At 45.3% G+C, this 18,273-nt stretch overlaps 1 protein-coding gene across 5 annotated transcripts in view; it reads left to right on the top strand.

The window, feature by feature from the left end:
• The window catches only part of ccdc30 (coiled-coil domain containing 30), a 198,045-nt gene that overhangs the window by 133,433 nt on the left and 46,339 nt on the right, over positions 1-18,273 (top strand). For all 5 annotated transcript variants that reach the window (XM_072478351.1, XM_072478352.1, XM_072478353.1 and 2 more), the window contains 3 exons: positions 6,277-6,447; positions 8,573-8,782; positions 16,923-17,080. In XM_072478351.1, coding sequence (XP_072334452.1) covers positions 6,277-6,447; positions 8,573-8,782; positions 16,923-17,080 — 539 coding nt within the window. The remainder of the gene's footprint in view (positions 1-6,276; positions 6,448-8,572; positions 8,783-16,922; positions 17,081-18,273) is intronic.

Raw genomic sequence — 18,273 nt, 5'->3', positions numbered from 1 at the left:
GTTTGCGTGGGTTTCGCCCCCACAATCCAAAGATGTACAGGGTAGGTGGATTGGCCATGCTAAATTGCCCCTTAATTGGAAAAAATGAATTGGGTACTCTAAATGTATAAAAATAAAGTTTTTTAAAAACCACATAACAGGAGGAGTAGGTCATTCGATCCTTCAATCCCGCTCCACCACTCAAAAAGATCATGACTGATCCACCTCACCTATACCTTGCTGCACTATCCCCATGGTTCCCTTATTATGCAAAAATCTCCGTTTTCAATATACTCAACAACTGAGCATCCACACCTCTCTGTTGTAGAAGAGTTCAAATGTTCACAACCCTCTCCTCACCTCGGTACTGAATAGGTGACCAGTGTTTGCGTGGATCTCACCCCCACAACCCAAAGATGTGCAGGGTAGGTGGATTGGCCACGCTTAATTGCCCCTTAATTGGAAAAAAAAAGAATGGAGCACTTTACATTATTTTTTTTAAATGATTCTATGAAGGTAGAAGACAAAGGTACCATTTGCTTTCCTAATTATTTTCTGTACCTGCGTGTTACTTTTCTGTGATTTACGTACAAAAGTCCTCTGAATACCAACATTTCCCACAATGGGTATAGAACATAGAACTGTACAGCACAGTACAGGCCCTTCGGCCCACGATGTTGTGCTGAACTAGTCTGAAACTAAGATCAAATTGACCTACTCCCAATCATTCTAGTACACTCCATATGCCTATCCAATAACCGCTTGAAAGTTCCTAAAATGTCTGACTCCACTACCAAAGCTGGGAGGGCGTTCCACGGCCCAACTACTTTCTGAGTAAAGAACCTACCTCTGACATCCCTCCTATATCTTCCACCATGAACCTTATAGTTATGCCCCCTTGTAACAGCTACATCCAGCCGAGGTAAAAGTCGCTAAACGTCCACTCTATCTATCCCTCTCATCATCTTATAAACCTCAATTAAGTCACCTCTCATCCTCCTTCGCTCCAATGAGAAAAGCCCTAGCTCCCTCAACCTTTCCTCTTAAGACCTACCCTCCAATCCAGGCAGCATCCTGGTAAATCTCCTTTGCACCCTTTCCAATGCCTCCACATCCTATAATGAGGTGACTAGAACTGCACACAATACTCCAAATGTGGTCTAACCAAGGTCTTGCACAGTTGCAGCATAACCTCACGGCTCTTAAACTCAGTCCCCCTGCAAATAAATGCTAGCACACTATAGGCTTTCTTCACGGCTCTATCCACTTGGGTGGCAACTTTCAGTGATCTATGGACATGAACTCCGAGATCACTCTGCTCCTCCACATTCTTCAGAACCCTGCCGTTAACCCTGTAATCCGCATTCAAATTTGTCCTACCAAAATGAATCACCTCACACTTATCAGGGTTAAACTCCGTCTGTCACTTTTCAGCCCAGCTCTGCATCTTATCAATGTCTCTTTGCAGCCTACAACAGCCATCCACATTATCCACTGCTCCACAAATCATGGTGTCATCAGCAAATTTACTAACCCAACCTTCAACTCCATCATCCAAGTCATTGATAAAAATCACAAATAGCAGAGAACCCAGCACTGATTGATCCCTGTGGTACACCACTGGTGATTGGGCTCCAGGATGAAAATTTACCATCTACCACCAGCCTCTGTCTTCTATGTGATAGCCAGTTACTGATCCAGTCGGCCAAATTTCCCTCTATGCCATGCCTCCTTACTTTCTGCATGAGCTGACCATGGGGCACCTTATCAAACGCCTTACTAAAATCCATGTATACGACATCAACTGCTCTACCTTCAACTATGTACTTAGTTACCTCCTCAAAGAATACAATCAAACTTGTGAGGCAAGGCTTACCCCTCACAAATCCGTGCTGTCTATCCTGGATTAAGCTGTATCTTTCCAAATGGTCATAAATCCTGTCCCTCAGGACCCTTCCCAATAATTTATGAGCGAAGTGAGACTAATCGGCCTATATTTCCCAGGGTTATACCTATTCCCTTTCTTGAACAAGGGGACAACATTCGCCTCTCCAGTCTTCTGGCACTATTCCTGTAGACAGTGAGGACATAAAGATCAAAGCCAAAGGCTCGGCAATCTCATCCCTCGCCTCCCAAAGAATCTTAGGATATATCCCATCAGGCCCAGGGACTTATCCTCAGGCTTCTCAAAATTTCTAACACATCTTCCTTCTGAATATCTACCTCCTCCAGCCTACCAGCCTGTATCGCACTATCCTCCTCAACAACATGGCACCTCTCCTTTGTGAACACTGAAGAAAAGTATTCATTTTGGGACTCTCCTATATCTTCAGACTCCATGCACACGTTCCCACTACTGTCCTTGACCGGGCCTAACTTCACCTTGGTCATTCTTTTATTCCTCACATAAGTGTAAAAAGCCTTGGTGTTTTCCTTGATCCTACCCGTCAAGGACCTTTCATGCCCCCTCCTAGCTCTCCTAGGCCCTTTCTTGACCTCCTTCCTAGCTATCTTTTATCCCTCAAGTGCCTTAACTGAACCTTGTTTTCTCATTCTTACATAAGCCCCCTTCTTCCTCTTGGCAAGACATTCAACCTCTTTTGTAAACCATGGTTCCCTCACTCGACCATTTCCTCCCTGCCTGACAGGGACATACGTATCAAGGACATGCAGTATTTGCTCCTTGAACAAGCTCCACATCTCAATTGTGCCTATCCCTGACAGTTACTGTTTCCATCTTATGCTCCCCAATTCTTGCCTAATTGCATCGTAATTACCCTTCCCCCAGTTATAAACCTTGCCCTGCCGTATGTTCCTATCCCTCTCCATTGCTATAGTGAAAGTCACCGAATTGTGGTCATTATCTCCAAAGTGCTCTCCCACAACCAAATCTAACACTTGGCCCGGTTCATTACCCAGTACCAAATCCAATGTGGCCCCGCCTCTTGTTGGTCTATCCACATATTGTGTGAGGAAACTCTCCTGCACACACTGGATAAAAACAGCCCCATCCAAACTATTCGAATTATAATGGTTCCAATCAATATTTGGAAAGTTAAAGTCACCCATGACAACTACCCTGTGACCACCGCACCTATCCCAAATCTGCATTGCAATCTTTTCCTCCACATCTCTGTTACTGTTTGGGGGCCTATAGAAAACTCCTAACAAAGTGATCGCTCCTTTCCTATTTCTAACTTCAGCCCACACTACCTCAGTAGACAGATCCTCCTCAAACTGCCTTTCTGCATCCATTATACTATCCTTGATGAACCATGCTACTCTTCCACCTCTTTTACCACCTTCTCTAATCTTACTGAAACATCTAAACCCCGGAACCTCCAACAACCATTCATGCCCCTGTTCTACCCACGTCTCCGTAATGGCCACAACATCGTAGTCCCAGGTACCAATCCATGCTTCAAGCTCACCAACCTTATTCCTGATGCTCCTCGCATTGAAGTAGACACACTTCAAACCACCTTCATGCCTGCAGGTCCACTCTTGTGATCTTGGAACCTTCCTCAGTACTGCACTACCCTCAGCTTCCTGAACTCCAGCAATGCTATCTCCTGGACTACAAATCAGTTTTCCATCCCCCTGCCAAATTAGTTTTTAAACCCCCCCCCCCCCCCCCCCCCCCAAAGAGCTGTAGCAAATATCCCTCCCAGGATATTGGTGCCCCTCTGGTTCAGGTGTAACCCATCCTGTTTGTACAGGTCCCATCTTCCCCAGAATGTGCTCCAATTATCCAAGTAACTGAAACCCTCCCTCCTCCACCATCCCGGTAGCCACGTGTTTAACTGCACTCTCTCCCTGTTCCTCACCTTGCTCGCACGTGGCACTGGCAGCAAACCAGAGATGACAACACAGCCTGTCCTGGCTCTCAGCTGCCACCCTAGCTCCCTGAATTCCTATTTTACATCCCCATCCCTTTTCCTACCTATGTCGTTGGTGCCGATGTGCACCATGACTTGTGGCTGCTTCCCCCACCCTTAAGGATCCTGAAAACACGATCAGAGATGTCATGAACCTTGGCACCCGGGAGGCAACACACTAACCGTGAGCCTCTATCATTGCCACTTCGTATCTTCTTACTTTGCAGCACTTTTCCATCTTCCGCGTAGCTTTCGTTCCCACCCACCTTTGTATCATCAGCAAACTTTGATAATATACATTTGGTCCCCTCATCCAAATCATTAATATAGATTGTAAATGGCTGAGGCCCAAGCCCTAATCCTTGCGCTACCCCATCTTGCACTACCCCACTAGTTCTGTACTTCTAACAACAAAATGACCTGTTTATTCCGACTCGCTTTTTTCTGTCCATTACAAATTCTCCAAGTCTGCTAATTATTTACCCCCAATTCAGTGATCCTTAAATTTGTGTAATAATCTCTTTCTGCTACACCTTATCGATTGTTTTTTGAAAACCGAAATACAGCACACTAACAGTCAGTGTTTTCTTCTCCTCCACTCTATTAATTATATCCTGAAAACCATTGCAAATTGTCAAACACAATTTCACTTTCATCAATCCATGTTGCCTCTTCCCAATCATATTGGATTCCTAAGTACCTGTTGTCTCGTCCCTCGTAATAGATGTTAGCCTAACCGGCCTATAGTTGCCTGTGTTTTCTCCCTCCCCTTCTTGAACAACAGGGTTATGTTTTCTAGCTTCCAATCCAAGGGGGCCTTTCTAGAATCTAGTGTATTTTGGAAGGTCAAAACTAATGAATCCATTGTCTCCAGCAACCTCTTTCAAAACTCTAAGGTGTAAACAATTTAGTGTGGAGAATTGTTTGCTTTTAGCCTCATTAATTTCAAAAATACTCTTTCTTTCCTAATGCTAATATCTTCGAATTCTCAAATTTCATTTAAACCCTTCGTTCCTCATAATTTCTGGAATGTTTTGTGGCTTCTACCATCAATGGCTGGAAGTTTTCAGCAGGATCTTCCAGGCCTGCCAAATCAATGGAATTTTAAATGGATCATCACATCCGCCATTGTGGGACCTGCTGTGCTGGGGCTGGAAAATTCCAGCCAATGCCTCTGCTATTTTATTATTCCGGGGAATAATAGGGGATGAACAATATATATAAAATGTTTCCCTATCTGACTCTGACACTTTAACTCCCACTAATCTCTTGCTTTTTACATAATTATGGAAGCTATTGAAATTGATTTTCTTGGGCTGCATTTTATGCCGAAATTGGGGGCCTGTCTGCCATTTTTAAATAAATAGTTAACAGACAATTGTGCTTGTTACCAAGTCAATCGAACCCAATATTACACAGCCCATGCCATAATACAGTTGGCTTGGCAGGCGAGCAGGAGTGAGAAGGCCGTTTTTAAAACAACTTGTGGAAAAGTCAGGAAGGAAGGAAGCTGGGTACATCATTTAGGAGATATCCTATGCACACCAGGGGAACCCACCTCCTCCTCCCAAGATGTTAACCTTCTTTGTTCCTCCCCACCCCCTCATACCCCTCTCTGGGCTCCCCGATCCAGCCCTGTCCAAAACCCAGGACTTACCTGAGTCTGGACGCCATGAGTGTCTTCAGCCTGTGCCCTTGCTGCAGTCCCAGCAGCACCTACTGCTCAGTTCTGGTGCTGCTGGGACAGCTTGTTGGCTGGCAGCTCTTGAGGGTGTGACTTCCTCCCATTGAGGGGCAGAGGTCCCACTCCTTGTTTAGCCCTCCTGGCATGTGATGGGGTGGAAGGTAGCAGTGATGAAATGACCGAAGATATAGCAAAGAGAAATGGTAATGGGACAAAAGATGTTTCCCGAGGAGAAGTATGTAGGGAGCAGAATGAGCTGTCAGAACAAAATGGGGCCAACGGTTATGATCTTTAACTGCTAAACTCAAATGTTGAATCCGGATGACTCATAAAATGAATCGAAATATGAGTTGCTGTTCATCGCGATTATGTTAAACTTCACTGGACATTGTTGGAGGCTGACGACTAACGGACCAGAATGGGGCTGAAGTTTGGCGACATGCTCGCGCATTGAATAGAGGTGTTCTGCAAAGTGATCGCCCAATCTGCAATTGACCTCCCCAATGTAGAGGGCACCTCATTATGAGCAGTGAATATACGGTGTTAAATTGAAAGAAGTGAAAGTAAATGTCTCTTTCACATGGAAGGAGTGTTTGGGGCTTTGGATGGTGAGAACAAAGGAGGTCAAAGGACAGGTGTTGGTTTCCTACACTTGCGTGGGAAGGTGCCATGGGAAATGTAGAAATCCCAGTTGCCTTTTTATAAAAATGAAACTGATTTTCTTTTTCACCTCAGTCGCAGGAAGCATTGCTGGTGCAGCACACAGACGAGTCCCGGCAGCTGCGGCAGGATTTGCAGAGGGTGCATAACCTGTGCGGCACTGCTGAAAAGGAACTGAAGTACAAGAGAGAGCAACTGTTGGAGCTGCAAAGACAAAATTCTCTGCTTGATCAGGAAAATAACAGGGTGAGCATGTTGTGAGTCTGATGTTTCAAGGATAATTCAATTAAAGCAATTGAAAGAGTGAATTGATTTCTTATATTTTAGTGAGCTGAATTGATATCTATCAATGACGATAAACCCAGAAATTGTACTCTGAAATCCTCTTCCTCCTTCAGGTGCCATGGCCTAAGAGGTCATTGCCGACCATGGACTTCCATTGGATTGGTCCCATCATTATGCTTGCCAAAGTACTGCAGTGGTTTGCATTGCCTTCTGCAGTATGACTGACCGGGAAACTCTCTTGCTCTTACCACCAGGCATCAGGCATATTGGAAGGATTTACAGGCTAATAATCAACCTGTTTGGCTGCGTTATGAATACACCTTGCATGGCCACCAAGTCCAGGCCTGGGACTTGAACCCAGACCCTCAAGCCCAGAGGTGCCGACAAGATCTACATACTCTATAATATTCCTGTTTGAACTAATCTGGCTAATGCTTCTGTTAAAGTAACAAACTAATTTAGAAACATAGGAAGATTTACAGCACAAGCCCACCATTCAGTCCATCATGTTTGAAAGGTGCTCCGTATTCCTACTCTCACATCAGATAGGCTTGCACTGTCACTGATGTTTTTTCTGTCACATTGCCTGGAGAGTCAGTGACTCCACATTTCTCTGGTAAACTCATACAACTTTTTGTAACTCATTCTCAAAATGTTCTTTCATGATGATACTCACTTAAATACCAGTGAAAGTTTAAATTTTTCTTTTCCTTATTTGCCGTTTCTGGCTGCACCTGCCTCCAGCTGCCAGTAGTTCCCAGTAAAGGAATTTGGGGTAAGACTTCCTCCACTATGTGTAGGAATAATGTGTTTGTGAAGATTTCATTTGTTGAATGATTGTAAATTTGTTCCAAAATACCAAACTTCACAAACGCATTTAAAGTGCAACTGGAGAAATTCTTCAGAAGCTAACAGTTTAGCTTTTGCCAACAATATTTGTGTGTGAGATTCCTGTTCCATAATGAAGCACAAAAATGGTCAGTTTTTCCAGCCAACCTTGCAGCCAAGATCAAATTGATGTTTAGTCTAAAGCTCTATATTCTGGCCCTTAGTCTTTGCGCCACCGAGATGGCGGGACTGTCATATGAGGAGAGATTGACTAGGTTGGGATTGTTCTCGTTGGAGTTCAGAAGAATGAGGGGGGAATCTCATAGAGACTTATAAAAATTTAAAGGGACTAGACAGGGTAGATCCAGGTAGCGCAAGGGGATAGCACTGTGGCTTCACAGCGCCAGGGTCCCAGGTTCGATTCCCCGCTGGGTCACTGTCTGTGCAGAGTCTGCACGTTCTCCCCTTGTCTGCATGGGTTTCCTCCGGGTGCTCCGGTTTCCTCCCACAGTCCAAAGACATGCAGGTTAGATGGATTGGCCATGCTAAATTGCCCTTAGTGTCCAAAAAGGTTAGATGGGGTTATTGGTTACAGGGATAGGCGGAAGTGAGGGCTCAAGTGGGTGGGTGCAGACTCGATGGGCCGAATGGCCTCCTTCTGCACTGTATGTTCTATGTTACCAATGATGGGTGTGTCCAGAACCAGGGATCACAGTCTGAGGATTCATGGTAAACCATTTCCGACAGATATAAGGAGACATTTCTTCACACAAAGAGTGGTGAAAATTATGGGAAAGCTTGAAAAGTTATGTACTGGAAACCTAAAAGGGAAAATTGGAAATATTTTCACACACAAGTTACTAAAATATGGAATAGAATACTGTCTGTTGAAGTTGATTATTTTTTAATTTAGAGTACCCAATTAAGGGGCAATTCAGTGTGGCCAATCCACCTAGCTTGCACATCTTTTGGGTTGTGGGGTGAAACCCTCACAAACACTGGGAGAATGTACAAACTCCACACGGACAGTGACCCAGAGCCAGGATCAAACCTGGGACCTCGGCGCCATGAGGCCACAGTGCTAACCGACTGCGCCACCGTGCTGCCCTTCGATTAAAATATTTAAGAGAGAATTAAATAATCATTTGAAGAAAAAATATTCAAGGATGCGACGAAAGTTGCTCTGGTGTAGTTGAGTGGCACAAAATGACAGGGGTCTAAATGGATTGCTTACATTTCTATAATTCTATATTCATAGGTGAACTTGGAGTTCAAAGCAGTACAATGTAGGCTGGCTGAAGTGGATAAATACAACTTAATATTGAAATCAGAATGTGAGATTAAGCAGCAAAGGATGAAAGAACTGGAATTGGAATCTGGCAAGACCTTCCATCTCAGCAAACTGTTAAAGAGCATACAAGATGAACTCCTCGGAGAGAAAAGCAGAACTATAAGTGCAGAGAAAAAGGTGAGCATTTGTGCAGCATTTACTATTTGAAGGCTCTTTGTCTAGGCATTTTTTTATCTGTTGAAGTTTGATCCTTCAACGTGAACATGCGAAAAAGAAGGTTATCTCTTGTGTTCACTCCCTTGGACTCTGCCTGTTAAAACTAAATTAGCAACACTTTGCTGTTAGTGCACTCAACACAAAGGATCAGGATGGGTTAGGGTGGGGTGAAGGTCATGGAAGGTGGTCATTTTATGTGCGTGCATGCGTACATTGGTCGCAATTGATCTGACAATATCATTAAAATGTTCTCTTTGAGTGAGTGCCTTGGTTGTTTAAAGACTGCAGATAATACAATGTAATATAGCATAATTTCACTGGTTCCAAATGAATACTACTCAGATACTTTTTCTTTGGAAAGACAGACTGAACTTGGAGAAATGTTCCCCATTAACACTAACTTCTTTAATTGATTATTGGTCATGTCAGTCATTTCCATAGATGGGTAAATCAGAAGCAAAATCTGACAGAAGGGCAGTGATTTGAACTATATTTGGATTTGCTTGATGTGAAATGGAGAAGTGTGTTTCTGCCATTCATAATTGCATTTCTCACCGAATAAAGCTCAAAGCTGTTTCCTTTCACCTGTAAGGCCTCAATTTTGATTCTTGAGGCGGGTAGCAGGAGTTGGGAAAATAGCTATCTTTGCGTGCCCGCATCAAGGAAAAAGTGGCTCCAGAGGTACAATCCTCAGTGCTGGGAGGCAGGCGCAGACTGTAGTTGGGTCAGCTGACCCAGGAACCATATCGGAGTCAGAGGTGGGTCCGAATTAGGAGTCAGGCGTTTCACAACTCAAGCCCTATATAGAGGGCCACCTTGGAAGTCGATCATTGTGACAGGAAGTTCTGGAAGCTTCATAAGGCTACGAGAGAGGAGACTTCATTGCAGTGTGATGTGAGTATAACTTTTCAATGTTGACCAACAGTGTAAGAGTTTGCCCATGAAGAGTCTTCCATAGGAAACTTCAGACGCTGAAGTCTCCCTGTTGTAAATTTATAAGGCGTGTCCACACAGCTGATATTCACTGTTTGCAAGGACCCACCGCATCCAGCCCTGTAAGATGTTAGCATTTTTGCAATTACAGCAGGTCATGACACTGTACAGCAAGTTTAATCAGCATGGCACCTCCGGGATTGGTATCAGGATCGCACATACAGATCCTTCATATACAGCTACATGCCTCGTCAACTCTCTCCGTTTCAAATGTGGGTGCGCAAAAGTGCCTAAATGTGACATTAGCACATTTATCACAGGCATGTGTGGCTACAAGGGAGTATTACAGCGGAGTTTTATATTCAGACCACAGCATGCCATTCTCGCACGCAAGCACAGTACATACAACGTATGAGTGGACTCCCTCAACAAGATTAGTCTATGCACTACTTGAGATGAAGGTTCCAGCAGGCGGCTGCACAAAGGTATTGAGTAGTGCAGCAAAGAGAGAATCATGACTTGTTTATGTGCTTTATTCATTGTTATGGCAGAATATTCCAGTGGAGCAGCATGTCTGAGTCTCATGGGTTAAATACACTCATGTTCTGTGACCAAGACCTGGAGATCCTGGTGCAGGAGGTCGAAGGGCAGGAGGGATAGCCTGTAACCAACAGGTTGAAGAAACACTCTGGCAGTCATGAAGGAAGTGTGGCAGTTGGTTCCTGCAGCAGTGAGCACATCAGGAGACGATGGGCAAACAGGGATTCACTGCTGAGTGTAGTACCACAACCTGCTGCACTCAGGTGAGATGTTTGACTGAAGCACATATTTGCCTCTTGGGTATCAGAGTGGGACACAATTGTCGCGTACATCACCATCAACAAGAATGACCAAATGCAAATATCACTCTTGTATGTCCAAGTGCCAATGGGACGACACCTGAATGCCCACTTTGATACCTGGCCACAGAGACCATGTCATACATGAATACAGGATTCAATGCCCCTAAATTTGACATTATTGTTCACTGGCAGAAGAAAAGAGCTCTAAGTGCTAAGGCGATAGCCCGTACAGTGGATGGATCACGTGAACATCAGGGTGACTTGTCCATTGGAAGAGAAGGCTGTGCAAGATAGTGCGTGTGCCTTCCCAGGCCAGTGTCAGAGCTGACAAATTGCCTGCAACTTGTTCCAAAGGCAGTGGTAACAGCCCATTCAATCATGGTTTCACTGATGGTGGTTGTTTTGCACTGGGGAGGTGGATCAGGCATAATGGGAATTTGGCACATGAAAGAGAACAAAGGAAGGGCTCCAGGTCCAGGCTTCTGCATATGGTTTTTAATAACTGTAACTACATGTGTGCTCACACTGAACAAGGATTACACTAATTATCTCCTGTTGTCCCTCACACTAGATCCCATCACCGCTCGCCCACCCCACAGAGCCAGAGCCTCCCTCGGCATCAGGAGGAGGACGAAGAGCTACCTGAGGAAGCACTGTCCTATCTGACGAGCCCATTATCCACCAACACAAATACTAACACTGCAGAGGGAAGTAGCGTGTGTTTAGAGGTGGTTGCACATGGGGACGTTCACCTCACCAAAGAGCAGGAGGAGGTGTCAGAATCGGACACATCAGTGCACTGCCCCCCCTCGGAGGAGGGAAGACAGTGAAGATGATGCTCCCCCTGGCATAGAGGTGGGGCCTCGGGAATCGCTTCATTGGATCAGCAGCTGCAGATATGCGGACATCTGGTAGAGTTCTCTGAGGCATTGCGAGCTCCAGCACTGCGAGTGGAGGAGATCAACACGGCTATGAGCTCAAACCCGGCGGCTCAACCTCATGAGCTCCAACCATTAGGGACTGACCAGCCTCATGGAGAGTCACGTGCTCATTACTCCCAAGAGTAGGTAAATTCTTGCAAAAGGAAGAAGGCTCACTCAGTAGCCTAGAGCAGTCTGTTCAGAGCATGGGTGCTGTCCTCCATGGAATACGTGAGAAACTGTGTACCCATAACAGGCCCTTCTTGCTGGTGGCACAACGGATGCTGTAAAGGTGACCAACCCTCCAAAAAACCAACCCAGAGCTAAGGATGTCGCAGAGGAAGGTGAGTCGTCTAGTTTGCTGCGAGCATTTCTATGCACTCATCTTCCAAAGTTTCCCCAGCCTCCCGACCAGAGCCCTAATCTGTGGTACGTGCTCCAGTGACCACGGCTGTCCTTGCAGAATTGCAGGTCCCGCAGTCTCAAGTAGGTCCCCAAGAGATAACTGCACAAAGAGGTCAGCCGTGCAGCTCCTCAATGCCTTGCAGACAGAGAAGGAATTAGATTGCCTCCACCTCCTCCAAGGCAACATAGGGCGGGAGGCATCACATAGGATACATATGGTGTGTGAGATGTCCACTGCTGATTTCAGTCAACTATGAAATGTGGACATTGATGGACAGGTCAGCATTTATTGCCCATCCCGAAATGCCCTTGCGAAACTTGTGATGAGATGCCATTTTAAACTGTTGCCATCCATTTGTTGAAGGTACAATCAGAATGCTCTTTGGAAGTGAGCTCCAGGATTTTGAGCCAGCGACATTGAAGGAATGGAGATATAGTTCCAAGTCAGGATGGTGTGTGGCATGGATCTGACCTTATAGGGCATGGTATTCCCGTGTATCTGTTGCTCTTGTCCTTTTAGGTGGTAGATGTCATGGGTTTGGAAGGAGCTGTTGAACAAGCCTTGGTGAAATGCTGCAAGTCATCTTGAAGGTGGAACACTGCTGCCACATTGCAATGTTGGAGGGAGAGAATGTTTAATGTGATGGGATGCCAATTAAGCAGACAGCTTTATCCTGTATAGTGTTGAATTTTTGGCGTGTTGGAGATGCACTCATCTAGACAAATGGAAAATATTTCATCACGCTCCTGTCTCGTGTCTTGTAGATAGTGGACAGGCTTTGGGGAGTCAGGGGGTAAGTTACTTACCACAGAATTCACAGCCCCTGACCTGCTCTTATAGCCACAGAATTTATATAGCCGGTCAAGTTCAGTTTCTGGTCAATGATAGTAGGAGATTCAGCAATAGTAAACCCATTGAATGTCAAGGGGAGATGGTTAGATTCTCTCAAGCTGCAAATGGCCTTTGCCTGGCATTTGCATGTGGTGATAAAGTGTCCTTACGCTGCCCAGTCTCGAGTTGCAGCATTTCTCTTGCTGTGTCCATGATATCTGCACTTTCTGTATCAACTGATACCCCACAGAAGCATTCTTTAGATCAATGGTTCCCAACCTTTTCCGTATCACGGCACATTTCGATGAGACAAATAATTCCACGGCACGCCCACTTGTTTTCAGCTGAATCGACTGTCATGAACGCCCCACAATGTGGTCGTGAACCAACAGTGGCTAATCACATACAAGGGGCAGGCAGAGGGTGCTCCACAGTTCAGTAATCCGTAACAGACCACGGTCTGGATTCTCCGACCCGCTGCGCCACATTTCTGCCCTGACCGGCCGGTGGGATTCTCCGTTACGCTGGCGGTCAATGGGGTTTCCCATTGTGGGGCAGCCCCACGCTGTCGGAAACGCCCCGGGCGCCGGCATAACGGAGAATCACGCCGGCGGAGAATCCCGGCCCCTGTGTTTCCTCACTGCGTAGCCATTTACCCTGTGTGCTCAGTTTATATCAGCATTCGGACTGAACTTCAGTTTAATTCAAAGCCATTATATTCAGTGCAACAATAAGTCCAGTTAAAACGCTAATAGATTTTAGACATGAGGATATTCCAATCAATGCCAGCCAGAAAAGAAGAAAAAACATATTATTGCCCTGTAATGTAACTGGTGCCCACATTATATGAAAACAATCTTTCCTACATTTACCAAGTTAAATGTCAAATCTAAACACCAAAGTTAGTTTATTGTACATGCTTGTAATTGCTAGATGTGATTTAATTTCACAGTCCTTAGCAAGACACATATAATTTATTTGCTCTCCTTTAACAGCACATGGTTTGCATTGGCATCAATATTGGCATTTTTTTTTTTAAAAATTAATTCTTTATTGATTTAAAAAAATATATATTTTTATTCTCCTTTTTCACATTTTCTCCCAAATTTACACCCACCAACAATCAACAATAATCAGCAATAAATATGTCAATCCCCATAACAATAACAACGATCCCATCCTCCCACCAACCCCCAAACATTAGCCCGCATGTTTACATAAACAAATGACAAAAAGGAATCGGGGATTACCCATAGTCACCCTTAATATACACAGCCCCCCAACCCTCCCACCCATCCCCCCCAACTAATGTTCAATGTTATCTAGTTCTTGGAAGTGCATAATGAATAATGCCCATGACTTGTAGAACCCCTCCGTCCTTCCCCTCAGTTCAAACTTAACCTTCTCCAGAGTCAAGAATTCCAACAAGTCCCCCCCGCCATGCCAGGGCACAGAATGGAGAGATTGCTCTCCATCCCAACAGGATCCGCCTTCGGGCGATCAACGAGGCGAAGGTTACGATATCTGCCTCCGTACCTGTTTCCAACCCTGGCTGGTCCAACACCCCGAATATGGCCTCCCGGGGACCTGGGTCCAGTTTCACATGGACCACTTTGGAAATTTCCCGAAAAACCTTCTTCCAGTAATCCTCTAGCTTTGGACAGGACCAAAACATATGAACGTGATTAGCGCCCCCCCCCGCAACGCTCACACACATCTTCTACTCCTTCAAAGAATCGGCTCATCCTCGCCCTCATGAGGTGTGCTCTGTATACTACCTTCAGCTGAATCAGCCCCAACCTCGCACATGAGGTGGAGGCATTTACTCTCCGGAGCACCTCACACCAGACCCCCTCCTCTATGACCACTCCCAGCTCTTCCTCCACTTTGCTTTGATCCCTTCCAGTGGTGCCTTATCCTCTTCCAAAATAGCTCCGTACACCTCTGACACTACCCCCTTCTCCAGTCCCCTTGTCGACAGCACCTCCTCCAGCAATGTGGAGACCGGTTCCTCCGGGAAGCTCTGTATCTCCTTTCTGTCAAAATCTCGAAGCTGCATGTATCTCAACATTTCTCCCTACTCCAGCCCACACTTCGATTCCAGCTCCTTCAATCCTGCAAACCGACCCCTAAGAAACAAGTCTCTTAGCGTCTTAATCCCCTTCTCTTCCCATTTCCTGAAATTTCCATCCCACCTCCCTGGCTCAAATCTGTGGTTCCCCAGAATCGGCATTTCCCTTGACCCTGCCCCCAACCCGAAGTGTTGGCGAAACTGCCTCCAGATTTTCAATGAAGCTATTATTACCGGACTCCCTGAGTATTTCTCCAGAGCTATTGGGAGTGGCGCTGTTGCTAGTGCTTTCAGTCCCGACCCCCTGCACAAACTCTCCTCCATTCTGACCCACTGGGAATCAACCCCTCTGACCCAGCTCCGCACATTCTCCACATTCGCCGCCCAGTAGTAGTACATCAGGTTCGGAAGACCCAAACCCCCTGCCTGCCTTCCCCTCTGTAGCAGCACCTTTCTCACTCTGGCTACTTTCCCTCCCCATATGAATGAGGTAATCCTTCCCTAAATCTCCCTGAAAAAAGCCTTTGGCAGGAAAATCAGTAGGCATTGAAAGATGAACAGAAATTGCGGCAACACATTCATTTTAACCGCCTGTACCCGACCCGCCAGTGACAGAGGGAGACCATCCCACCTTGCCGGATCGGCTTTCACTCTCCCCACCAAACTAGAGATGTTGTACCTGCGAAGCCTCCCCCACTCCCGGGCAACCTGCATCCCCATCAATATTGGCATATTAATGCAAATGCAATATACAGTACACTCTGTAACTGGTACATATCCCTGCTGTGTGCCAAATGATAAGCAATATATTTAATATTAGATAATGACTACACACTTTACAAAGATTGTTTGCTGTGGGTGTTTTTTTTACAGAGTATCATGTAAGAACTCCAAATCAAGGTGATTTGTGCTATTTAGTGTTCATTGTTTGGAATTTTCATCCATAGTATTTGATTCCTTGCTATTGCTGTACATGTATGCGAGAACTATGAGTTCAAGGTATTAGAATAAATACAGGTGCTTATATTTCCGCAACATTTTATATTTGTATTGTTGAATTTACTTTCCTTAAACTATACAGTCTAGTGTAATAAAGCATTAATCCTTGTGAGAAAATAATTTTGTATATGTTCAATGAATGGCAATTTTATATACACTAATTATTCATTTGAAATCAAATCACAGGGTGCTCTCTGTCATGGACTCTAAATACTTACATTGTCTCCTGTAAAATCCCGGAATAAAATTAACAGACAAAGACTCCCAGGAAGCGGCGGCTACGCAGCAGCTTCTAGTTGGGTATTCTTTCCATTGAGGATATGGCTGCCTCGCTTGACATCACTTTCTGATGGCAGCCAGTAATCAAACATGTGGCAAGGCCCTGCTCTTGGCTCCCTCCTAACCCCCTGACCAACGCAGGGTCAACCATGGTGCAAGAGCACTTTGGGGCCAGCTGCTGTCAAAAGCCTAGCAACCAGTGCATTATATGAGCAGTAGTCTCCGTTGCTGAGGGATTGTTGCTATGCTAACTGGGGGAATCGGGAGCTTTTGGGAAGAGAACAAATTTTGAACGCAGAATTCGAGAGAGGTTGGATAAACTCTGATTGTTTTAACCAAAACGACGGAGATTGAGGGGTGACCTGATAGTCGCCACATTCTGGCTCCTGTTCGGGTACACAGAGAGAGAATTCAGAATGTTCAATTCACCTAAAAGCACGTCTTCCGGGTCTTGTGGGAGGAAACCGGAGCACCCGGAGAAAACCCACGCAGACATGGAGAATGTGCAGACTCCACATAGATAGTGACCCAAGCCAGGAATCGAACCTGGGACCCTGGAGCTGTGACGCAACAATGTTAACCACTGTGCGACGGTGCCGCCCATTCGCCATACACTGCACGTTTTGTATAAAACTTTGGCTAGTAAATGAAGCAGTTTTTGAAAAAAATGTATATTCCAAATCTGCTTATTCTGGACTGTTCAGTTAATTTTTTGATTAGTAGGTTATTTGAGAAGGGCAGTTTGCAAGTCACCAAAATGCTTCTGTCTCTTTTCCCCTCTTTCTCCCCTGGATGCTCACAATGTGACCTGGGCCTGAAGGCTGCAGAGCTACAGCAGAACCTGGGCAGCATTCAGCATCAACTACGACTGTCAGAGGCACGAGCTAAGGAGAGGGAAGCGTTGGAAATGGAACTAAAGGAAAGCAGGGACACCATAGCCAAGCTCAAGAGTCAGCTACAGGAAGAAGTCCTTCAGAGGTAAACTCTGAAGGGACAGGAACCCATGATACTGTAAGAGAAGAGAGTAAGGCACTGTGTAGCGAAAATGAAACCAAGCACTATGACTTACTTTCGTACTAAGGAAAATTATTATGAAGCGCAGATGTTAATCTAACAAAGCATTCTTGCCAAACTCTGAATTATTAACTGAAGCACCTTATTCTGCAGCAGAATAGCTGAACAGATGAGCTGCCATGTCAATCTGAACTGGTTTCTGGCTTAAGTCACATTTTACTTCCCCAATCCCCACCCACCACCATCACCTAGTGGTTGAATATAAACGCACTATGTGCCTCTGTATTTTACAGGACAAGAGTTGGTCACTGAAGACCTGATTAGGATGAGGGTAGGGAGATTCAGGACAGCAGATGCAGCGACACAACGGCCTCTGTATAACCAGGCCATTGATGAGAAAATTGCCCATGGCTGCTGCTTCTGGTCACAATTCACTGACTTCTTGCTGATCCATGTTCTGGCCATCAATGTGGGACAGAATTGAGCTTGGCCGCTGTCCTCCTGGTCAGAACTTCCTTTCTGGACTCGCGTGAAGAAATGTCCTTTTGGTGAGGTAATGGAGGGGGGATCAGGGCCAGTGGAAACATGAATTGCCACTTTAAAGAAAAAAATAGAAATCCCACATAGACTCTAGGGCAAAAGGCTCAAAGCTACAAGGGAAACATGCAAAGCTGAACTTATGCTTGTTCCAGAACATGGCAACATTATCCAGGATTTTAACAAAGTGCCTATTTGAGCAAGTGTAAATGCCCCCTTTAATTGGATTAGAGTTCAATATACCAAACTAAATTTCATAGGTACCTTTTCAGACACTACTACGAAATAATTTAAGTGAAAAATCCAGCCCCCACCCCCGCATCCAGCTCCGTACACAGCAGGTGGGAGGGAGTTGGGGCGTGGGAAGTGGTTTAAAAATGAATCAGATGGGCACATGACCCCAACTCACTGCACATGCACTTGTTCCCATTTTTATGACATCTAGTGTCCAACTGTGGAGAAGCAGGATTTTTCATCCATATCATTATATGGGGTTTCCACTGTGCAATTGGGAATGTGATTTAATTTTAAAATTGCTGCACGGGAGTGAGGAAACAGAAGTGGTAGGAAGCTGGTGGCTGTACAAGGCAAGTGTCTTTTCCAGCAGGAATGCTCCCCCA

This window comes from Scyliorhinus torazame, chromosome 16, assembly GCF_047496885.1.
Source record: "Scyliorhinus torazame isolate Kashiwa2021f chromosome 16, sScyTor2.1, whole genome shotgun sequence".
Classification (NCBI taxonomy): Eukaryota; Metazoa; Chordata; class Chondrichthyes; order Carcharhiniformes; family Scyliorhinidae; genus Scyliorhinus; species Scyliorhinus torazame.
Note: the sequence above shows the minus strand (reverse complement) of the source record. Positions and strands in the feature narration are given on the sequence as shown.